General features: G+C 52.0%; 1 protein-coding gene across 5 annotated transcripts in view; it reads right to left on the bottom strand.

Annotated features, from left to right (window-relative positions):
• Positions 1 to 25,050, bottom strand: part of Zmiz1 (zinc finger MIZ-type containing 1) — a 200,199-nt gene that overhangs the window by 26,470 nt on the left and 148,679 nt on the right. For all 5 annotated transcript variants that reach the window (XM_060390700.1, XM_060390698.1, XM_060390699.1 and 2 more), the window contains one exon: positions 3,587 to 3,731. In XM_060390700.1, the coding sequence (XP_060246683.1) occupies positions 3,587 to 3,731 (145 nt within the window). The remainder of the gene's footprint in view (positions 1 to 3,586; positions 3,732 to 25,050) is intronic.

Raw genomic sequence — 25,050 nt, 5'->3', positions numbered from 1 at the left:
CACACAGGTCCCTGGGGATCCTGGGGTACAAGCAGTACCAGACTTGGTGCTGCTATTCTTCCTACAGATGAGGAAACTGGGGGTCAGAAACTGGTGCCCCTTTCACACTGTCTCTATCCAGCGCACCAGGGCCTCTCTTTGAACGTAGCAAATCGATGCCCCTGGAGGAGTATCGAGATTACCCTTGATCTCAGAGGCTCCAGTGGCTTTGATTGTAATCAAATTAATAGATAAACAAGATTTATTAGACTCTTAATTAGCTTTGCAACACCGATTTGCATAGAGACAATGTGCTAGTCACAAACGGCTTTTTAAACCACTCATTAAAATCCTAGATGAGGAAGCAGAGGTTGCTGGGATGAAATCCAGAACACCTCAGCGATGCCGAAGGTGTCCTTCTACCCCGGCAATGGCTAGATCCTCCAGGAACCTCCCAGCTTCCATCTTGGAGTTATGGGGGTGGGGTATGTAAGATGTTTCTGTGGCTCTTTGCTAAGTGGAAGATGACCTTGGCATAGTCAATGGCGAAGCTAAAACAGGGGCATAGGACTTTTACAGGCTACAGTTAGTTCATATTCTTAACAGGGTTACAGCTATACTCACAAAGCAAGTGCTTTTGGAGCACCCTGGCTCCTCTCTACATTTTTCTCATGTCTCTTTGGGACTTCAGTAGCTCAGAGAGGTTTTGGGAAAGAACATGGGCCCCAACTTGTGGCTGCACACTGGGGCACTACCACATTGTTATGGCTTGCACTGGATAAGACAATGACCTGAGCCACGGAAATACTGTAGTCCCCAGGGACCCTGCCGACCTCTGGGAGTGGGCAGGGTTTCCAGCGCGCTGGTTCCTTCCCCTACTTGTCCTCGGAGCCTTTAATCTAGGACCCAGAGTCTGTAAACCCAAGGCTCCTCTAGACTTCCAGCGTACGTACTGTCCTCCATCCTTAGGAAGGAGACTAGAGCCTCTTTGAAGACACCAGAGTCAGTTTCTCAATTGCAAAGACTTGATCTCTCTTCCACTATGCTTCCATGTTTAGGAATTTACATTAGAGGTTTAACAGATGCTATTTCCCCGGGAAATGAGAGATTTCTCCACAGGAACATGCATGAAGGTTACAAGGAAAGGCCAGTCAACTCCTGGTTACTTGTTACTGAGTATCCTTGCCACAGTAGGGTCAGGTCCTGGCTATCGTTCAGCAGTTGCCTTACCATAATGTGGCAGCATTATGGTAACCACCTAGGGTAAGCCATGGATCACAGAAGGCCATGGACTGTTTCCGAACCCTCAAAACCAGCAAAGAGCTATTCCCTCACTACCCTTGAACATGCTTTTTTGTGCTTCAACTCTGTCAGCTGTCTTGTCTTGGGCAACTCAGTTTCCCACTCTGGGTGGGGTTTAGCTTCTTCTAAGTTCTGCAACCTTGCTATGCTCCCAAGAGGAGCCTTCACTTGGCTCAACTGGTCTCCCTCAACCCCAGTCAATACTCAGCCAGTCCCCAGCTCCCCCAGCCAGTCTCTGAAAGGCCACCAGAGGCCACAGAATACATGCTTCCTAAGCTTGCAGACCACCTGCTTTGCATTACTTATTATCCTGATGGACCCTCAAGGCCCTGAACCTGCCATGGTAGCTGAGGGCCCAGGAACCTGGGTGCTGGCTAGTGGCTTTTCACACAGTGCTTTTAGAGAAAGCCAGTGTGAGGTCACAGAATGCAGATGGCCTCTCCTCAGCCTTGGATCCCTCATGGTGAAGATACCTTTAGAAACCCTCCAACACCCAGCCTCTACTCTCCTCCTAGGCTCAGGACCCAGGTTTCCCTCTTTGGCCCAGGAGCCTTCCTCTTCTGCTGGTAGATTCAGCTTCTAAGTTAAGAGACTCCCTGCCTTTGTTTAATGACAAATAATAATCCACCATGAGCTCAACTTGATGAAGACCTAGCAAAGGACTGGCTGTAGTCAAAACCTGCCACCCACCAGGTGGGTAGAATAGCCATGGCCAAGCAGGTCTGAGACAGGTGAGACAGTGGGAAGCCACAGCACTGTGGTCCATTTCCATCATCACCATCACCTCCAATGAAATGACGTAGGCAAGAATGTTGGGAGGATCATGTTAATGGGGTGATGAGAGTTAGGATGGTTTTGAAGAGCTGAGGGCTGGGCAGAATTAGCAAGACACAGCTGAGTGTGACGGCACCCACAGACACACAGACACACACAGAGATACACAGACACAGACACACACACACACACACACACACACACACACACTAGAAGTCAGATGTAGGAGGATCAGGAGTTGGAGATCAGCCTGTGTCACAGAGGGGGACTCTGCCTCCAAATACTATCAAGCTAAACCATCATCAGATCAATTGCCAAAGCCCTATTTCCCCACAGCCTGAGCAGGGAAAAGGAGCGGGAGGTAGAAGGAAGCAGGTTTGCCTCTCTAGATCAATGGTTCTGAACTAAGGTGACAACCCTACTCTCCTGAATGTGCTAGGTGTTCTTGAGGCTGCAATGCCTATGAGAAGGAGGCAGTCATCAGGGAAGTAAGGTGGGCAGGGTCCATCATGCTAAACGCCTTATAAGACCCACTGCATACAGCCGCCTAGGCCATGAGCCTTAGGAAACACTGTCACAGGAGGGAGAGTACTGGATGATAAGGGCTTGCTGTGTTCTGAAATGCTCCTGATCACGGCAGGTAAACACACAGCTGGTCATCCCGGCCAGGCAGGACACTTGGCTTTGATGAGCGCTGAGGTCCTCTCTGGTTCCGACAGTTAATTTGATTTAGAAGACAAGGTTGACACTGAGTTCTGGCAGCACCTGGACTGTGCAATCCAGAACTGACTACAGCCTGTTCTGGGCTGTGAATCTCCTGGCCAGGGAGGATAATGAGAGCTGAGCTGACTGCAGAGGCCCCAGTCATTAGCGAGGACCCGCAAGGGGAGTGCAGACAGCATGACGGGCCCTGTTGTTGCAGGGTCAGCCCACAGAATACTCAGAGCATCAGCTCAGCAAGGCGCCTGCGAGATAATTAACAGGGAACTGCCAGTCTCGCCATGTGCTTTCCTGAGCCTGGTGCAGGGCAGCCCAGCCAGTTCCTAGGTGCTTGGCAGCCCTAGCAAGCCTGTTCCTGCCTAGGATCCAGGGTTTTGGCAGACCCAGCTCAGTTTCACTTGCTCCAGTATGATGGGTGTAGTTTGGTCCTGCTCCTCATTGAGAAGGGATCACCAGCCCTGGGTGAGGGAGGTGGGAAGGGGGTCCTGAGACCTACTTGGTTTCCCTGAGAGTGTCGAAGTGCCTGCTTTGGATAGAGGAAGACTCTGAACTCACAGTTCTTATTGCTGTACTAGAAGCTAGGTATCTGAAGGACAAAGTGGCAGGTCAGGAAAAACCAGCCCTCCCATTCTTGCCTGATGGAAAGAAGCCACATCATTTGGGAAGATTTAAAGGCCAACTGCTTCTCAGAGGCCCCACCCCCAGGCCTTGCACCACAGAAGGTTTTCAAGCAGACCCCAGGCACCAGGAAGGTAGAGATGCTCCGTGCCTGCCCAGGGCAGTCCATCCCTGAAAGCACGTGGATGCTCACCTGTGTGACAGAGTGGGTTTCATGGAGCTCATGGAGTTGAGGGGGGGCTGCATGGGGAGTTTCCCAGGGGGATCGTTCTGGCGGCTCTTCTGATGTCGGAGTAGCAGCAGGCGGCCAAGTTCTTCACACCAGGAGGACAGCAGGGCTGCAAGAAAGGCCAGATGGTCAGTGGGCACGCTCAAGCCTCCTCGCCACCATTCCCAGAGGCCTCAGTGTTTTAAAGTATGAAATGGGCTGACGTTCTTGAAGAAGAAATAAAAATCATCTATGGCAAGAATCCACTAGAAGGGCCAGTTGGAATGACCACCAGGTTGAGAGGCACCAATGAACAGTCCAGACAATGAAGAGGAGGGTATAGAGATGGAGCTAAGTAAGGGTGAGCCAAAGGAAAAGGGCCAACAGTGGCCTTGGGATCAGGATAGGCACTGCTGCCCCTGACAGACTTCCAGCAAGCCCCATTGCCCCATTCTCAGAACATTTAATGTTACCTGGCTTCTCACTATGGGCCTGTTAGAAACTGTAAGCCGCAGACCCAACTTACTCCTTTTTTGGAGTTGCTGAGGCTTCAGGAACATTCACTGAACTCTCTGAAACTCCCAGCCAGAACTGTTGAGTATGCACCAGCTCTTCTCTCTCTCTCTCTCTCTCTCTCTCTCTCTCTCTCTCTCACACACACACAGACACGCCTGAGTCTCCAGTGAACCGATGCTGGGGAAAGTTTTCCTCTCATCACCCCAGTGTAGCCACCAGGGACTGAAAGTCTCCATAAGGTCTTTCCAGGATCCAGTCAAGTTTAGGGAGGGGACATGGTAAGGCTGGGTTTGTTACCACCTCTCTGTATGACCCTAAGAAGCTAACAAATTCCCTCTAAGCCTCAGATTGCCTGGAAGATAGATAAAGAGGGGTGCAGATTTTCATCCTGTGGCTCAGGCATGGGAAGCCACTCACAGTAATCAAAGCCAGAGAGTGGAGAGTAGAGACAATGGCCCTGCCCTAGAAGAAACCCTACAGGAAGTAAAATGCCTTCAGCAGGTCACAAACCCCAGTTGGCCTTCATCTCCCGGCTCCTCCCATTCAAATAAGGAACCTGAAGTCACCACTGCCAGCACTGGAGGAATGTGCCCAAACTCAGTGACCAAGAGTACTGGGTATTTCAAACTGCCAGGCCCTGTGCCGGTGCCCTCTCAGCCCACAGCTTCGATGGGACTCACTCGGGCTGCCAGGTGCTTGCTCAACATGCTGGTGCACAAAAGTGCCTGACCGAGGAGGGAAGGGAGGCTGAAGCTCTTGTGAGAGCACCTGTTTCTCCCTTAGAGGCAGGGAACATGCTGATGTGCCTTGCCCTTCTCTGTGGGTGCCCTCGCTGTCACCAGCACAGGGAGGAGAATGCTGGGAAGATGGTGAGGCTCCTAGTGGGGGCCCAGCACACACCAGACACGGCATGAGGAAAGCTGACTCTCCAGAGAGGCTGGCTCAGGCACAAGTGTGTTTTCAGATTGCTCCATTCTTCCCCAGGCCCTGGCTGTGCTTCTTGCACAGCGGACCACACATCTGGAAGCTCATTTGCACGCCAAGCACGAGGCCCAAATGGTTGCAGCTCTAAGGAGGCTGACTGCCAGCACAAAGGACGGATGCAGATGGGCTGCTTGCGACCTGCCTCTCTATCTTAGCCATTGTGGGACTCAGGGCTTTCCGTGGTTACCGCAGGCTGTCCTACCTGTGAAGAACAGGCTTGTCTACCTGTCCCCAGTGGAGTAAAGGTATAGGATTGGCCATGGGAATGGGAAGGCAGCTGGTAGGATATGTGTTAGCTACATCTTCACATGCCTGGAAGGCCTCAATCCTGTGACCAAGGGGGCAAGAGGGGCGGCAGTGAGGACCCCTGTCTCCCTATGTTGGCTGAGAGCCTGGGGAGCACAGAGGTTGACAGCAGTCTGCACATAATGGGCACAACAATGCGGATGCTTATGGGGGTGCAAACTAACAGGAGCTATATGGAGACAAACACCACATGAAAATATGCAGCCGAAAAGGGAGTATGGGTCTGTTTAAAGACAGGCCAGGCAGAAGCCCATGGGGATTGAATGACCCAACAAGACGGGGTCAAGCATACTTTGATCTGGGAAGGCCTACCTGCTTCCCTAAGGCAAATCTTGCCTGCTTGTCTCCACACTGGCTTCAACCTGTGTACTAGGTGACACCCAGGATGGGTAGCAGAGACATTTCTGGTCATAGTTTGTACCGCTCTCTGTGGTAGATAGGTCAAAAGTGCTCCATCAACTGTCCAGCCAGCCAACACTGCTGGCCTTGTCTTATCCTTAGATATACACTCATACACACACATGACTACACCCTCAGGTCAATGACAACTAAAGCAGGGTCCCCGGAGGCATGTGGTCTAAGGCTTGGCACTCAGGGGCAGGATTGCAGCTGCCCCCGCTGCTTCCGCTGCTCCAGATGGCACCGTGGCAGGGTTTGACTATACTGGGGGCAGAGCATATCAAGCTGCAAACTTGTCTCTTGTATATAGTACTCCGGGAACCATCCCTATAGGTCCCTTCCGTGATGGCTGCCTGGGGCAGGCTTTGTACAACATCCAAGCACAGAGTCTGGTCTCTCAGATTGGAGCGAATCAGTTTCCTCACTAGCTCAACAGAACTCTGTACCAGGTGCCCTTCTATCTAACCTCATCATGGAGCTGTGGAGACTACTTTTGAGCCCAGCTGCCTTCTCAACCCAGATTTCAAACGACTTCTCAAAATGGTATACGAACACACGTAACCCAACACATCTAAAGTGATCAAAGGAGGGCTGGCAAGATGGCTCAGGGGTTGACAACTTGAGTTCCATCCTTGAGGCCCACGTGTTGGAAGGAGAATCAGCTCATGCATATTGTCTTCTGACCTCCTCGTGTGTAAATTGTGTGTCACAGGAACACATACACACACATGAATGCACATACAAATAAATGTTCCTAATTTTAAAAAAGTGATCCATTGGACATTTTTAGACAGAATGTCAGTGTGTGGCTCTGACTGACCTAGTACTCACTATGTAGAACACAGTGGCCTCATATTTAAATTCCACCTGCCTCTCTCCTCAGTGCTGAGATTAAAGGCATGTGTCCACAGATACTAACTGGCATTTTATTAGTAGACTCCATTTCAATCCATTGTCACCTCAGGTGCCTAAGCATCTATATTAGTTTGACAAACAGATGCTGAATACCTACTGAGTGGGGAGCTTTATACACTAGGTAAGATCCTCTGTAAAAGCCAGCAAGCTAGGAGACACCCCAGATACATCTAAGGGGTCAGCTGTAGTCAGGGCAAGGGACGAAGAACAATCTGGGATCAAAACAGTCCTACCTGACATCTAGGCAACCTTTAGCTAAGCAATCATTTGTTCTCTCGAGGCCTTTATCGGTCAGTGGGTATAACACTAATGCCTACTCATCAGGTTCATTATGATGTTTTCATGACACTGACACCAACAGAGTGCTTAAAACAGTAGACAGGGGCTTTGTGCAGCCTTGTGGGGGGTTGCTGGAGCAGCCCTGAGATTCCTGCAAATGCACCCTGCTCAGCGCAGTCAGGGGAGTGGCTTGGAAATGGAAGATGGTCTCTCATTTCCTCATTCTAGAGCCTATTTTGCTCAGCAGGTTCCAGGCCCCCTCTCCAGATGTCAGTCCAACAGACCATGACAGTCAGGCCTTTTGGCTTCTGGCCAGAAAATGTTTCTGTTTGCAAGTCCTCCCTTGCGACATTGTGCTTCTCTGATGGTGGCTTCCCGGGAAGGCCTGTAGTCCCTTCGAAGGTGCTCGGGCAGGCCCCAGTGGGCACTAGGGGGGAACAGTAGCTGGGAGCACTGGCCCTCAAGTCCTGTTGTTTCTAGTTACAAGATAGCACATGGGTTATATGTCAGCCTAGGGCTCATTTTCAACCTATAAGGTGGACATGTCTGCTCCACAGAGCAGATGATATGCATCGTGTCTCCAGGTAGAAGCCAGGAAGATGGTTGGATGGGAATGGAGTTGGAGGGCCAAAGATTCCATAATGCATGTCGATTCAAGAAAGGCAGCCCTAGCAACTCAGCACTCACCGTTTGACCAGTGGGAGATACACACCGGGGAAGCAGACCACCACTGTGGGACACCTAGGCAAGGTCGCAGGGTGGCTGCGAGTGAGGATGGTCTGAGTCACCGCTCTGAAGTGCAGGAAGACTATAGGCGCATGGTCAGCGATGGTGCGCTCATCAGGTGGTGATTAGCATCAGCCCCCACAGTTGAGAGTGACAATAAGGAAGGCTCTGGGCCCTTGGTGTGTCTGTCCACTTCTGATCCCAGGGCAGAGTGCAGAGCCAGGGTCCTGTGTGGGTCTGAGCTCCAGACACTTATGGGGGACATGTGTGGGTAGATGGAGGCCTCGGGGCAGATGATGAAGCCATCTGCTCATTCAGCACAGGCTCTGCATTCGGCCCTGTTCCTCCTTCCTCCCTGAGCTGCCAAGGGGCAGAGGAAAAACAGCCAGTGTCCGGCTGTGAGATAGGAAGCGAAGGGCAGTTTCCATCCAGGTGCAGCTGTGTCTCTTTGGCTGACACAAAGACATCTGTTATCCCCAAAGAAAGGTGTTTCTGCTCCCCTGTGTCCCCGAGGACATAACTAGGTTCTTCTATGGCAGTGGTACTGGGGGTACAGTAAGGTGCTACGCCCGTGACTACTGAAAATGAAAGCACACAGGAAAAAGACACAGAGGTTGATGACTGAGTTCCAGGAAGTGGGTCTGAGAGACTATGGAAGAGCCAGGTCCTCCACATCTACCTTCAAGATCTTTCTAGCAGCAACTCTCACAAGCAGGCAGCACCACAATGTCCTTTAGGGCAAAGAAAAGGGAAACTAGGGGAGAGGGGAGAGGCAAGGCAGGCTGGAATGCAGAGCCCTAGGCACTGACTGAACTCATGACCTACCGACCCCAGGTGTGCCTCCCCCGGGGACAGGGACGGGCCCCATATCTGCTTCAGTATCTGGACCTCCTAGCAGAGATCAGAGAGGAGGCAGAAGACAAAAGCAGAAAGGCTCTAATTTGGGAACTGCCTGGACACCTGGTATGGTGTGACGCTTCAGAGACTAGCCTTTGGTGGTCAATGATGATGGGATCCAATAGGGATACAGGGAGCAGACGCTGGGTCTCAGCATCTAAGACAGTAAGCACACAGGGCCATAGGGTTGCCCCTCACCAGGCTGGGCTGGGCTTGAGCTTGAGATAGAGCAAGAAACCCGAGGCATCCAGCACTGTCACAGGGAAACAGGTTTCTGAGCAGCCAGGCAGGGAGGCTTGCACAAAGGAGTGGGATGCTCAGTGCTGTAAGATCCAGGGATTGGGAAGACCAGATGCAGGGAGAAACCTGAGTGGCAGTCTGGAGGTGATCAGAGAGCCGGAGGTAAGAGCTGAATAGAAAGAGGCTTTATCTAACAGGCTGCCACCAGGGAACACAGAGTGAAACAAAGGCATTCTGAGAGCACAAAGCATTTCTGTGGCTAGAAGGCAGCTGGGAAAAAGAGGGGTGTATGCGAGCATGGGGCCGCAGGGACAGGAGGGGTGGCATCTGAGACTTAGAACACCCAGGAAGGACTCTGAATTGGCCAGGAAAAGGCCTGCAAGACACAGGAGACTTCTTCTCCACACATCCTTCTCTAGGAAGGAGAGGAACCAAGAAAGGGTCATTACTCCAGTCAATGGCTCATCACACATTTTAGAGATGGGGGCAATGACACGGCACTTCCTGGTGAGTCAGAGGCAAGGGCGCCCCCATCAGCACATCCACGTTAGTCCCAGGAGCACCCCTAGCCATCTCAAGAACGTGCTCTGGTGCAGCCAGTCGGTCGTGGTGTACTGACAGTGTCAGCAACCGGTTCTTTTCACACCCTGCCCGCTCCAAGGGCTGCAAGGATTCACAACAGGACCACACACCACGTGTCACGTGTCTGTCTCCCAGCCTGCCTGTCAACAACCCACCCTGCTTTGGGTAGTCAGGGAGCAAACGGGGTCTTGTCTCCAGGGGGTAGACATGACATTGGAGGGGTTCACTTCCATAGTCCCAGCACCGAGCCGAGCATTTAGTAAGAACTATGCAGTTAAGAAACACATGACTAACAGGTTGCAGTGAGTCACAGACAGAAATAGCTCAGTACATGAGAGTATGGGAAACGGTCAGTCATCAGGCACTCTATCTGAAACCCAGGCTAGAGAGCGATTGCAAGGCCCCTGAACGCAATTCAATCTCCACGGCACTGTCGTCACATAAAACCTACCACAGAGGCTACTCGCACTTTTCATGCCATGCACAGCCACAGGGTAATGAGACTACATGTAAGCAGCCTTGGGAAGCAACAGTGGAGGTGACTTGAGGACAACTGCCACCTTCATGTCATCTGCTCATGTGCTGGCCACAGTGCTCATGGTGTCTGCACACCTCCCGTGGGGTAACCACGGGAGAAAAAGACAACCTCCTATGCCTTTAGGTGGGGCCGGCTCATCATACTCTCACATCTTCCTCTTTCATCTCTCAAGCACAAGGTCCTGACCCCACTATTGATCCCTCTGGGAGCCTCTTTCTTGGGCTGGACTCTCTAGAACTCACCAGGGATACACAGGCCTGGGCTCATCACTTCATTCTGCGTGTAAAATGGGGAGACAGTAAGAATTCCTCTTGTTTACAGGCCTGCTGAGGAGCCCCAAGACAACTGACCAGGCTTAACTTTAGAAGCTCCCGTGAGAAGCAGCAAGTTTCCTCCCTCCTTGAGGTCAACATTGAACAAGTTCACAGACAAATGCAGACGCGACCCTGGTAGGTAGAGTATCCTGCAGGATAAACTGGCTGGTTTCCCCTGCTGCCCTACTCTGCAGGCCTTTCAAGGCTGAGATAACTGACAAATAGAAAATGGGCCTGGTCCCTTGTGGGTCTGTTTCTCTCAAACTCTAGGAGACTAACACAAAAGTTCATAAATACTAAACATTTTTCACTTGGCACCTTTATACTTGATGCTCCTGGGTTGGGCAGTGCCATTTCTGACACCCGACAGTGTCCACTCACTCCAATCCACATCTCACCTAGACATGCACCTATTCTTGTTTCAGGTCCTGTGCCCAAAGTACCAGGGGCACAGCCTGGTGACACTCTCTCCCTCTGTAGGGGCATTGAGCACAGGGCCTGGAACAAACTCTACAGACATTGTCTCCAAACAGACCAGCTTTGGAAGGTTCTCAGCATTCAGCCAACTGTGCCTGAAAGAAGTGGGAGGGTGACAGGAGCCAGGGCTCTGCTCCTAGTAGAGCCAGGCAGTTGTGCCTGTATCCTGAAGAACAGAAATGTCCTCAGAATTGTCACTCTGCTTCCTCGTCATAGGACTGACAGACTGGTTCCTGCTGGCCTCTGGAGGCCTCCTCTGCTGCTTGCCTGAGAAATGGAGAAATGGCCCCACTTCCTGCCGTAGGAGGAACCCACAGAGGAAGCATGTGACCATAAGACAAGATTCTTCTAGTCTTGGGCTGGGACAGGTTACTCTGAGTCACTGACTCAGTAATACAGCCTTAGGCTCTACAGGCACATCTGTCTATGGGTGGCCATCCTGACCCTGCTCACCCTGCTGCGAATGAAGATCTGCCAGAACCACAGAGACACTGTTTTCCCCCCTTCCCAGCTATTTCACACCCTCAGCTTCACTCTCACCTCCCATGCCTCAAAGGCTTCCCCAGGACAATATTGTATTGGAGGAAGAGGGGGTGGGGTGGAGATTGGCGGATTCAAACATGATCATGCTATAAGACAGAGGCTCTGCCATGGACGCACAGGACTTCCCTTTGTGTCCATGGCAGACCTATCATGAAGAGACATTGAAGTACCATCCCAGTTTCTCATCTGAGCTGAGCTCCATACCAGCTTCCTATATGGCCACAAGCAGCTTTTGTCCTTTTCTAAGCCCTACATGGGAAGTACTCTGCAGCTTTAGCAAAAGGGGTCAGGACTTCCCTGTGGTCACAGGGAGCTGACTTAGGGGGTGCCGACACTAGCCCCTGGTTTTCTGTGGAGGAAGCTCTCCTGAGGAATTGCCACACTGTTGCCCCGCTTTCTCAGTGAGGTGTTGGCCTGAGCTTCAACAGCTTCTGTTTTTCCCAGACCGTCCTCACCTTCTGTTCCCTGTTCTGCCATCCCCATCACTGTGTGGTAAAAAGGGAAAAACCAGGAGAAGCTGCCTGCTGTCACACTAGCTAGGAATGCTTCCGTTACCCCCTCATCCTTACAGCTTAGGCTCCACAGGTCAAGGACTGTGGAGAGCTATGTGTGGTGTGCAGCCTGCCTGGGACATGCACACGAGTTCCCTCACAGCTCCCCAGGCTTTGACAGCGTGGGCTTAAAGGATCTTGTGGTGTGGCCCAGCTTGGCGTAGCTTCAGGCCACTCTTCCCCCATCCCCTCCCCCCCCTCGACCCCTACTTCAGCCTCCAGAACACTCCTGCTCACTCCCACTCCACCCTTCCCAAGGGCCCTATGGTTGGCAGAAGCTGGAGTCTCAAGGCGTGTGAACACACCCTGGGAACTGAACTCTGGGAGACCTTGGAGCCTGCAAGGCCGATTCCCAAACCAGTTTGGCAATTCCTTGCCCTGCGGAGGCTGTCCAGGCTGAGCAAGAGGGGACCCAAGAAGATGCCAGATGAATTGAGCCTCTTGGGGCTTCAAAAGAACCCAGTCTGAAAAGAGTCCTGCCCACTTCCCATTACCACCAGGCAAGCCTTAGGTAAGATTTCAGGCTCAAACCCTAAGACACTCCAGTGCAAAGTCAAGAGCGTGTTTTCATCAGAAAGAGAGTGTCCTACCCTTAAGATGGTTCCACCTCTGCAAAGTGTCCTCTCAGAGTGCCGTGGACCTGAGGATGGGCTTAGGCTGGGACGTGAGCCAGCAAGCTGCTGCTCTTGGCTGAGAACAGCTGGCTGGGAGCCACTTCTGGAGATTTCCCTCTTGAAGTAGTGGCTCACCGGTCTTCTCACTGATCCCCCTGTGGGCAGACAGCTCTAGCTCCTATCCAGGAGAAGTCAGGAGCCTGACTCAGGCCACTGCTTAGTGTGTGACAGGTCATGACCTTTGTCATCTCAGGCTGTAAGGAACATTTGCTGGCTAGGGACTGCAGGCCACTACAGCGGGAAATGAAGGAGCATTAATAACAAAGCAAGGGGAGCAAAGAGAAGGCTCAGTGGGTAAGGGTGCTTGGTGCCAAGCCTAACAGCTTGAGTTCAAATCCCAGGACGGAAATGGTATTAGGAGAGAAGTGATTCCCACAAACTGCCCTTTGATCTCCACACACAAACATATAAATGTAAAAAATAAAACACAAAAGACAACAGGCCAGATCTTTAGTCCCAATACTCAGGAGGCAGTGGCCCTCCACCACTGCCAATTCCTCTGAGTTTGAGGCCAGCTTGGTCTACACAGAAAATTCCAGGACAGCCAGGCTGCACAGACCTTATCTTAAAAACAAGTAACAACAACAATGCAAGTGCTGGAAATGGTAGCTCAGTGGTAGAACATTTGTCTAACAGGTTTGAGGCTCTGGGTTCAATTCCTACTACCACAACAGCAGAATGAAGCAAGTGTTCAGCAGCAGGAAGAGCACCCTAAGGAGGGAGGTAACTATGGCCTTCCTTTTAGAACCTTGGGCCCATGCCCGTGAAAGGCCAGCTCTTCACATCTTGGGATGAAATGGTGCTCAGGAACACTAGTTCCTGAGGAGCTATTTGAGTACTTCCCCCTGCCCTGCTGCAACTCCTTCTTTTCCTGAGGAGCACCTGAACAAGCCAAGGATAGCCCAGAGGCCCTGAGGCAGCAATGAGGTAGGAAACGGATGAAATCAGCCAGCCTGAGAGACCAGGATGCTCTCTCACACTGGCCTGGGTGTCTAAGGTGAGAAAGGCACAACCCACTTTGTTGTGCTTAGAGCTGGAGCAGGAACAGTCTCAAGATCCATTTTCCTTTCTGCACATGCGCTCTCCTGCAGGCTAAAACACCACCACCCTCTGCTCGATCGCGGGTACCTGGGGGGAGGGTAAGGAAGTACTGTGGGGGTCTTTTTCCCCTGGGTAGTATCTAAGCCATCTCAGTGGGACACACAGTATGGAGTGAGCCCCGTGTCTTCCTTAGATAGCACAGAATCCCCAGTTCTCAGCACACCAGGGCTAGATGGCAACGCACCACACGCTTGTGTGCTGAGATGCCTGGCTGTATACTCCGGGACCCCTCAAATGACAGAGCTCATGAACCAAATGGAGGCTATCTGGGGTGACTAAGCCTTGAGGAGGTGATTACTCCACAGCAAACTTGTATGGACAAAGGAACAATCCAGACGATTCCCAAAACTCGGGGGGCATGGAGATTAGGCATCGGTGAGCACGGGTGGAAGGGTGACCCACACCCTTCACTGCTGGGCTTGGGCAGATTCAGGGTGCACCTGTTGGCTGGACCCTGTATTACCTGCCCTCTGACCCCTCATCTTACTCACCATTCCCTTCTCCACCAGCTGCCTAACCAGGTAAGTTTTAGACTTTCAGTATTCTGGTACAAAACACAGATGGGGGCCCCTTCTGCCCAACTCCAGGCTATGGAGTTAGCTGTAGTCACTCTGGGACAGACAAGTGCTCTTCTTTAGAAGAACCCACAGTTCTCCTAAACGTGGCAAGCAAGGGTGCTTGGAGTCTCCTTCCTGCCCAGTCATCAAGAGGATTCTCCACCCAGAAACTGGGTGGCTGTGGCCGTCTTCCCACTCACCAAATGAGAGCACAGTTTCTATGCCCTCCCTGACTGCCTATTCCACTCTTCTGAACAAGCCTGATGGAGATACTTGACAGGGAAGCACCTGTGTCTGGCTGCAACCTCCTCCTCTCCAGAGGCCCATTTTGTAGGTAGATGGTCTGCTGCAGAGAAACACCAGACCGAACTCTTTATGCCACTGGGTCTTCTTCTAAAGCATAGGGTCCCCTTTTACACCCTGGAGAAACAGTCCGAAACATGTTCCAGAATGCCAACTACCTGTTTAGTTATAGACACCCTTGGTTTTAGATAGATGCCACCTGAAGCAAAGCCCAGAGACTCTTTGTACAGTACATGGGCAGGGGGTGGGGGTGGGGGGTGGAGCAGGCAAAGAGATTTAAAAAATAAAATCTTTTTTAACCTGATATAATTTTCTATGGGCTTCTTTAAATATCCAGTCATCTTGTTGCAGTGAAGTAATTCTATTGACACCAGGGGCACAGCTTCCTGGCTACTCCTGTCACTCAGTACGTAGCACACCAGTATGTAACATTCGTATGTCCTGGACAGGGAAGTCCCAGAGCAGGACTGAAGTATCTGGATTTCCGGGCCAGACATTTGTCTTGCCCTTAGAGTCATCTGGAAGCCTGATTACGACTACTAGACCACAATCCCTGTGGGGTCTCTGATTCAGTAGGACAGACATGAAGAATCTGCATTTCCGCCAGGTTATAGTGACGTCGCTTGGGGAAGAGCTGCATGGAATGTTCTCTCATGTGCTTCAGGAATGGATTTGAGAGACTCACCCTTTTCTCTCCCACTGAAAAATGTTTGGGAGCTCGAAGGACCAGCTCTGTGAGCTTGACAAACGGTCTCTTGGGTTGCTGTTGAGCTCCACTGACCTTTGCAGACTGTCTGCCGAATGGCTGCAGAGGTTTGACCTTGGACTCTCCTCCAGAGAAAGCATCCTGGGCTGGAGATAGGACTGGGTGGAGCCCTGGTTTTATGTCAGACTTTGGAGCAAGGCCCAGGTGGGGTATGCCTCACCTGCAGGTGACTTTTCTGTCTGCACAGGTGTTCTGGAGGCATGCTGGAGCTACAGGTGGAGAACTTGATTCAGGCCCTGGAGACTCTGCCTGAGGAGCCTGATGGGAGCTTCTCTATTTGGGAACCATGGGTCTGTTTCCAGCAGCTCTCCGTGCCACCGTCAACAGCTGGACTGGCTGAGTGAAGTTGAGTACATTGTGCCTTGTGGCCATAGGGCTGAGTCAGCTGTGGGGTCTCAGGAGCAGGGCCCAGGTAAGGCAGGTCTGGATGGGGCGGGAGGGGGGGCAGCCACAAGACAGACAGCAGCCTGGGCCATCTGCTGTTCAGTCAGTCCCAGCTTCTGGTTTCTCTTCAGAGCCTCTGGAGGAGGCAACCATCATTTGTTTAGGCCTCTGTAGTGTTTAATCACCACATAACACTCCCTCCGCCCCTTCAGCTCCTGCTCTCTCCCTGCAGGAAACAGCTTTTGCCTTCTGCCTCTGATGGAGGCCATGAAAAATTAACAGAGCTTGAGGCGAAAGAGAGATAAAAACACTGCAGCAGGAGGGGCTGGGGCTGGACAGCCAGCTGGCCAAGCTGAGTGGGCACCAGCAGGGTAAGCTTGAGGCCTGAGGGGCTGGTCTGGCCAGACAATTGGCAACCCAGCAAGGCCACAGGGTCATGGATGGTGGTCATTGGGATGGAGCAAGTTCAGTGACCCTCAGGGAAGCCAGACTTCACAGTTTGGATCCTCCTGGGATCCTGAGCCCACGGAAAATTTGAGGATGAGAATTGTTTCTTTCTCTGACCTTAAAAGAGCCAGGTCATCCAGGCATATGTCCTCAGAAGGTCAGCTACAGATGCTAGACAAATCAGGACATCCCTTTTATCCAGGGTCTTGACAGTCCTGGGAACCACTGATCACTATGTCTATTCTCCAGGCCCCAAGAGACAGCAAGGGACTTGCTTAAGGACAACCAGAGAGAGCAAATGGCAGGGGTATCTATCCTCTTTGAGGGAGAAAAACGGCTTTTTGTTCACGAAGTCCATAAATACATGTTCCTTACAGAGCAGACATTCACAAAAGCAGGAAGAGGGAACAGGCTCCAGACTCACTGTTCTCCCAATACCTGGCCCACCTCCCTGTCCTGTTTCTGAAGAGGCCATGATGCATACAATAGTGGAGACAGTGCCATTAGTGGACAACAGCTGCTGCAGGCTTTTTTTTTTCTTTTTTCTTTTTTGTTCTTTGCAGGCTCTTTCTACCATAGACTCACAGCAAACTTTCCAACCCCACCCAGACACTCATTTTGGGGTGTTCCTTCTCCAACTTGATCTGCTCAGCCAGGGCTTCCTGCCAGCCACCGGACTCATTAGCCTGCCAGCCTTGCTTCATTGTTCTGATGAGCTCTGGTCTCCTGCCACTTAAAAAAATCTTAGCTGAAGGATCCCAGTCCCCTCAAGAATGACAGTTTTTCAGAGCCAGTTTCTCTACGTGGCTTCCCCCACCACATGCGAAGTGACGGGGTGACAAGCACTAATGGAGGCAGCTAGGTGTGTGGTAAGGCAGAAAAAAAGCCCTTTCTACAAGTTGTAGGAATCACTTTTCAAGGATGGGGATCTTAGGTCAAACATACTGTCAGAGTCCCAGAGGACAGGGCTCTCTTTATGCGCTATAGCTGGTCTCTTTCAAAGACCCAGAAATGGAACTCCAACTGTAATCCATACCTCACCAGAGAAAAACAGAGTGTGTGTAATGTATGTGTGCTCTCTCTCTCCATTGTGAGACATGGTCTCTCAACATGGTGAGACAGGAAAACTCCATGATCTGAGGGTCACAGAAGACTCCTGAGGAAGGTTCCCTGCACTAATGGAAAGTTGATCAATTGTCATATAGCATGGAGAAAAACTATTACTGAAATGTCCCAAAAGAAAGTAAAAAGCAGGGGGCCTATGGAGACTGATGCACCAACCAAGGACCATGTACGGAGAGGACTTAGGCCCTCTGCTCAGATGTAGCCCATAGGCAGCTCAGTCTCCATTTGGGTACTCAAGAAAGGGAAGGAGGGGCTGTCTGTAACGTGGAATCTGTTGCCCGCCCCTTGATCACTTCCCTCTGGTGGGGTGGCCTTGCCAGGCCACAGAGGAAGAGGGTGAAGCCAGTCCTGATGAGACTTGATGGGGGGGGGGACAGTTGGTAGGGGAGGAGGGCTCCCCGTCTCTGAGGACTAGGGGAGGGGATAGCAGGGAAAGAGGGAGGGAGGGTGGGACTGGGATGAGACAAGGGAGGGGGCTACAATCGGGATGTACAGTGAGTATGTAATAAATAAATAAAACTAAATTTTAAAAAAGTGAAAAGGAAGCTGAGTGTGGTGTGCACACCTTTAATCCCAGCGCTGGGGAGGCAGAGGCAGGTGGATCTCTGTGAGTTCTAAGACAACCTGGTCTATATGGTGAGTTCTAGGGCAGCTAGTGCTAGAAAAGAAGGAAAGAAGAAAGGAAAGAAGGAAGGAAATAATTGAAAAGGCCAGCTGCCTGAAGTAAAGGGGGAGTCTTGAGACAGAAGAGAGAAGCCCAGGTTGAAGAGCTTGGCTCCCCACAATGACTCAGGAAGGCTTCTGAGAAGAGAGGGATGTGGACTCTGTGGCAGCCACTTCTGGCCTCTTCAGCCTCCTTGAAAACCCAAGACAGAAAGGGCCCAGACCCCGCTTTCCCACTCCACGCAGAGATAATCACGCAAGAAAAAAAATAAACTAAAGAGCTCAGGAGCCTGGTGAAGCTTTGGGAAGTCAACAGCATTTAACAAAGCTCACACCATCCATCACTTGGGCCCAGCCATTTAGATACCGGGCATTTGATTAAACTAATGTGGGTGGCTGGGGCGAGGCATGGCTGGGCGCTTCCTACCCTCGCCTACAAATTAGACCGTCACACACAATCCGATTACCTTGACTGCCACATTTATCTTGAGAGCGGGGCCATCCATCACTCCTCAGTGGCTGACTCTACCCGCCCCATGCTAATTCCATCAGGAGGGGAGTCAAGTTTGTCCCAAAGCAGTCAGGTGATGTGCACTCATAGTTCAACACCTACTTGCCTCAAGTTACCCAGGAAGGGTAGCGCAGGCTGTGCCTTTGGTGAGCCCACTGAAGTGTCGCGGGAGGAGAAAGATCTGCACGGGACAAAGGGCAGAGCGCAGCCGCAGACTGCCTGTGTCCCAGCTCGCCTCCAGCTGAGGCCGCCCATGGCAGCTCACCCACCTAGTCCTCCATGTCACACATGGGAAATGGTTCAGTAGCATGGTACAGCACTGCCATGGAATTTCCCCACTTGGAAATGTTCTAGATCCGTGCTGCCCGCAACCAAGAGGCAGGGCCACATGTGGCTGCAGAGTACTTCACCTGTGGCCCTGCAGGGAGCTGTTGAGCTTAAATCTCATTTAAGTTTAATTCACTGAATTCAAGTGTCAGTGGCCACCTGGGGCCCCTGCCCCTTGTTGATCCAGCTACTGTGAAGAGCAAGCTCAGCCCTCAGCATATCCAGTGCAAAACACGACCCCCCGCCAAATGCTCACAAAGCCTGCATCTTGGGCCAAAGATTATCATTATCTGAACAGCCTCTAAGGCATGCCCATTCCTGGGTCAAGAGAAAGTCAGCAGAACTAGAGGCTAGGTGCACTGTGTATGAAGGCCACACAGCCAGCCTTTCAATGCCAGAGCAAAGCTGGTGGTGGCCGACCCCTTCACCCCACGCCTGCTCTAGCCCCTCAGGTCAAGGCCTTGCATTTCAGGACAGAGAAGAAGCCACCACAATGTTTAGTTGTACCATGTGCAGATGGGACTTCATCTGAGGCTTAGCAACAGCTCACAGAGAACAGGTTGCCTCTGGCTTCCCAAGTGACAGCAAGCTTTGATGTCTGGCAGGTAGGTGGGTTCTCAAAGCAGCTTTGGTTAGCAAGGACCTGAGGGCTGTTAGGAAGTCGGGCTTGACTCTGACCTCAGGCTGCCCCTGGAGAAAGCCACTATTCCTTCATAATCCTAGGGATGGACTTGTGTGAAAGAGCGAGCATACATTCACTACTGAGAACTGTCTGAGGTCACGGGCAGGTCAGGCACCAGGCAAAGAACACTGTCTGCCCTCAGCAGGCCTAGAGAGATGGTGACCAGGGACAAGCTGTAGAATGTCAGTCTGATGACCCCACTCCTCACATGGAGAGACCATATGGCCTGGACGAACCCACCCCATCCGGCAGCTTTTACAATCATAACTCAGGGCACAGTCACAAGTATGCTTGAAACCTTCCTGTGAGGATCAGAGAAGATGTGCCAAGCAGTCATTGCCAGGGTGGATTTGGCTCCACCTGGCAGAACGTTAGTCTACCAATCACAGACAGGCTGTTCTTGGTTCCTGGGAACTTCAATGCAGTCTGACACCCTAGAGAGAGAGTGCATGCACATGCACACACACACGCGCACACACACCCCACACATACACAGACACGCATGCATGTGCATATACATACAACAAGATTAATAGCACACACACACACACACACACACACATACGAACAGAACTGGAGGTTAACAGATCACACACACACAGACAGAGAGCAAGAGAGCTGGAGATTAACAATCCAGACTTAGACCTAAATGCGTCACACTGTTAGAGACTTCTCGTAAACCACAGACTGGAAAGGAGCAGGCTTCGACGACTGAGGCAGCCTGCAGGCCACACCTCAGGGTGGCTGCCCTGGATGGGGTGTGGAGAGGCCTGCATAGAGTCCACCACTGGGAGGAAATGGAGAGGGAAGGATGTGGAGAAGGGGCAGGTCGGAAGGGCCTAGAGTCAGGAGCTGACCTGAAGAACCACAGGTGAAAAGGGTGCTAGCAGAAAGGACTGTAGGGGAGTAAACTTCTAGAACACACATTCCCAGGTTCATACTGGGAGCTCTTCATATTGTCCCAGTTTCAAGGAATACTTAGCCACACACACATTAGTATAAACAAGTTTATAACAAATTTTGCCAACACAGGCAAGGAGCAGTAGTTGAAGAGGGGGGGTACTGGGTATAGAAAAAAAAAAAAAGACAGGTAGCTCTTCCTATACTTCCTGATTTCCAAGAAGGCACTAGGGAATGCCCCGGTGGAGACCCTCTGCTACCAGGACCACCAGAATTCTCTCACCCCCTCCCCAAAATGCCAACGCTCCTTTGTTGCCACTTAAACCAATTTGGGGGTAATTCTGCAGGCAATTGTCTTCCGATTTACAACACGGCTCTGTGATTGCATCCAGGCTGATGGTTCAGGCCGTAATTGTATGGTAATCACTTCTGTTTATGATCGATGCGGAAATCACTATTGTTTTCCAGCAGGCTTGTTAAATCCATGAAGTGCAGGGGTGGGGAGGGAGGGAGGGAGGGTTTATTTCTGAGTTGGAGCCTGGGGAAGATGAAATTAAGTGTAGCAGCCCAATGTGGGGGAAGGTGGTTCAAAGACACCCTTGTCTCAGAAGCCCAGGCAGCAGTAGGCAGAACACAAGAAGGCAACGGAGGAACAAGCTGAGAGGGACACACACAAGGTGCCCCTGCCGAACCGCTTGAGGACTAGTCTGCAACTCGGATCCACAGAGATGTCCACAGGGGGCCCCTAGTCATACAGTAAGAGGTGAGGATGGAGATCCACTGTGGGTGCTCTTTGGTACATCTATCCCCATGCCCGACTTTGGAAGCCCTGCAGAGAGGCAGAGAACAATGCAGATGACAGGCAGCAGGTGTGCGACTGGCTGCACTCAGCTTGCAACCTCATGCCTTCCCTATCCTAGGACTTCATGCTTTTCTTCTTGCCCTTGTCCTGAGTTCGCCTACCTGCTGTCTGAAACAAGGTGGCAGATGGCACCTGGGGGCCCATGTGTCAGGAACAGGGCAGTGTTGTGAGCTGAGCTGCTGTCTGGGGGATGAGGGGAGCTGCCCACCTGGTGAGCAGAAACCTGAACCTCCCAGAGGCCACAGGGAATGGCCCTGGGATAGATGGGGGAGGGGGCAATGCCTTCCCAGCCTGTGGTAGACACCTTGAGGCACAGAAGGATGGAACCAGCCAGGCTGGGGGCCAACAGCCCTGCAGGGTGTGAGCAGGCACCAGCTGTCATGTACAGCTCGGGCAAACTTGCGTGTTGCAGGCTGAGCTTGGCTGTAAGGCGATGGCTGTAGGAGTGAACATCCTTCTTCGCAAGCAAGAGTGGACGAGACCATGGGACTCTAACCTGGAAACTGGGATGGGGCATCCTAGATTCCAAAGCCCTCAAGGCCACACTCCTGGCCTCTGTTATGTCTCCTCTAAGCAGTCTTCCTCACCCACTGGACCCCAGGGCACCAACTGTCCTCCTTAGCTTTGGGTAAGCGTGGCAGGCTGCTTCCCCTTGGCTGAGCAGTGAACCTCAGTAAGTTCCTAGCTAGCAAGAAGCGGGTTTTCCCTAGCTGCCTTCCCAAAGGCAGCCTGGGCTCAAGGCCATCCAGACCTCATTCTGTGGCTTTCCTCACAGCACGAGTGCTACGCGCTGCCTCTATGCACTGCCATAACAAAGGCAGCCGGGGCCTGAGATCATGGGCAATCATTTGAGTCTGTGTATGGGCAGTTCTGGGGAACGAACTTGATCATGTGGGGCACGAGTGCTCTGCCAGTGAGCTGTATCCCAGCTCTTACTTTGACTTAAATTTATTACAAGCAACTATCTCAGCCCATTCTAGAACAGAGAGGGCCGCCCGCAGAACCCATTAGACTCTCCTGGGGTTCAGACCCCGAGTTCACCCCCACTTAGCCACCCTCTCTATCCTGTACCATGCCGGGCATGTGTGCATGCATGTGTGTGTGTGCGCTCAGGCGTGAGCCGAGCCCTCCCAGCTGCCGTTCGGAGCACAGCAGTGCATGGCAGAGCACGCCAGAGAACCCTGGAAGTAGAATGAATGTTCGTCACTGAACTTCTAGGAAATTCTTCTTAGGAAAACAGGCTACTTTCCCCTCGGGGACTTTGTTTTCTGAAGTATGTCAAACAAGCCACAGTTATTTAACATTCAAAACAAAACCAGTTTGAAAACAAGAATTTTAGCTGCCATTAAGTTTTCTAAAGGGAGAGACGAAACCCAAGGTGGAAAACAGCGTAGATTTTTTTTTTTTTCCTTTGGAGTGCATTTGTGTGCAAAGTAGTGTGTGCTTGGCTGTGTGTAAGTGGTGTGTGAGTGCATACACGTGTGTGTGAGTGCATACACGTGTGTGTGCGTGTGCGTGTGTGCAGGCTGGGGCACCTTATTGGATACAGTGTCATCAGTATCATCTTTTGGGGTCATGGTGTCATCTGTCCCTGAATCCAGGGGCTTCTAACCAAGTCCCAGACCTCAGTGGAAATTCTGTTGTCTGGATTTCCAGTTCTTTGGGCACCCCCAGGGAAGGAGACAGGGCTTGCAAGGGTCTCCTGATGGTGCGGGAGTCTCAGTATGTGAAGGGAGGAAGCTAGAACTTTCAGCTCTGCCTGAGGGCCACGTTCCACACATGCTTCGTTAGTCCACGAGAATACCTCCCTGTCTGGTGACGAGAAAGTCCCTTCCAGACTCTGCAGAGCTCTCAAGAACATCTACAATGGCAACTTGTCACTGAAGATTTGGAGGTAGTCAGTGACCTCTGACCTCAACCTGCAATCTGGAGCTTGGGTCAGGTTTAAGGTCACAAGAGTACTGTCCCTTCTTGTGCCCTGTGGTAAGAAGACTCAAGGTGAGATGCCGAATTGCTGTGGAGAGACCCTTCTACCCCAGGCCTACCAAGGTGGCAATGGGCAGTGGGACTGTGCTTTGAGGGCTCAGAAACCAGCCTTCACAGTGTCCTTTCATTCTAAGCAGGAAGAGGAACTGACAGACCCATTTCTCAGATGGGGAAAACAGAGGCCCTGAGGGGTGAGCACCTTCGGCTAGATGCCCCGGTGCTCTGCTATAAAAACATGAAAAGCACCTCTGCATAGGTAGCCGTGGTGACACGCACAGGATCTTCCTGTCTGAGACGGGAGAGGAAACTGTGGGTGCCAAGACTCAGTCTGAGAAGCCACAGGATCTTCTCTCCTACTGCCCGGGAGAATCATCGCACATCATTCCCAAAGACGAGGCAGGTTACCTCACCTCTGCCTTTCTCTTCCTGGAATCACCCTAGCTTCCTAGGCTCCCTGCTCCGTTCTGAGAGACACCTCTAGGGAACAGTATCCTTAGAAATACTCCACCGGAGTGGAGCGGCGGGCCTGCCTTCCTGTGGGTGTGGCCCACGGCTTGCCAGCACCAGGAGAGGGGCAGCTGGGGTCTCAGCCCTCTAGCCCGACACTATGGTATCCACTAACATCTACACACTGCATCCTTTGTGCAGGCACACTGGTCACATGCAAGTGTGCGCAAACCCCCAAGAACACTTCCCTAGAGCCTCATCTAACAACGATTCAACTGGAAATGCCCTTTACTGGTCTATATGGGTACACACACGGACACACACACACACACACACACACACACACACACACACACACCACTTGCAAATGGCCCGTCTTCTCCGTCTCCTCTGCAACAGGCCTGCCCACTTCCCCTCCAGATGTGCCTTCCAATCCCATTGGGTCTTTAAACACCCAAGAGGGCAGAGGCCCCACCCAGAACTTGTTCTTTGTTCATGTACACATTCAAAAACACACTGGCTGGCATCTCACCCACCAGGGTGCTGAGTACACAAACTTGGATGAGTTACAGCTACAAACCTGGGATACATTGGAAACAGGAACAGCAGCAGAAGGCAGAGTGCCCAGCGAGGGCCGCAGGCACATATCAGAAAAGGCAATGGCAGAAAGGGCATGCACCCAGGGTCCCCAGCAGAATGTCACAGACACGCTCAGGGAAGGCACGGCTGAAGGCATGTTGCCGGTGTTTTCAAGCTCCAGGTTGTCTGAGTCAGGGATGGCAAAGTTTCAGTTAACCAGACACAGGACCAGGAGAGCTGGTCTGAGCAGGCCTTTTTAGGGGCTGGATTCCAACGAGGGAAGAGTCCACGGGGCACTCCTGTAGGTGGGAGATCCCACAGGCTGGGAAGAAACCCCAGGGAAATCTGTCCCAGGGGTTGCCACTGGAGAAGAGGGGTTTTACCGAGGTCATTGTAGACCTTCCTTGAGAGAGCCAGTGCAAAAAGCTGAGGGGATTACCAGCCCCTGACCAGCTTGGCCTCAGGGAGGAACCTGGACTGGAGGAACCCAAAGAGTCTGGCGGCTGCCCCCTTTGGTAGCAGCAGGACCCGGAAGGAGACTGATCCTATGCTGGGCCCACAAGGGAGATGAGTGGAAGGGCCTGCTCCTTCCCACATCCTGAGGACATCGGGGGCCTCTCCCATTCCCAGTTACCTCCATAGTCACCAGAGACCCAATGGTCACGGCTGCGTGCTGCCCAGGGGGTTGGGCAGGGATTTTATGTATTGGATGCTGACTTCTGCTGGGGAGTCCCCAGGACTGCCTGGGAACACTGGAGGAGAGTGGCCGGCAAATAAGAAGCACACACACACACACACACACACACACACACACACACACACACACCCCGTCTTAAACTCTCTGCAGAGAAACCACAAACCTTTCAAG

The sequence above is a fragment of the Meriones unguiculatus genome, chromosome 9, assembly GCF_030254825.1.
Source record: "Meriones unguiculatus strain TT.TT164.6M chromosome 9, Bangor_MerUng_6.1, whole genome shotgun sequence".
Lineage (NCBI taxonomy): Eukaryota > Metazoa > Chordata > Mammalia > Rodentia > Muridae > Meriones > Meriones unguiculatus.
The sequence above is the reverse complement of the archived record's forward strand: the minus strand, read 5'-3'. Positions and strand labels throughout refer to the sequence as shown.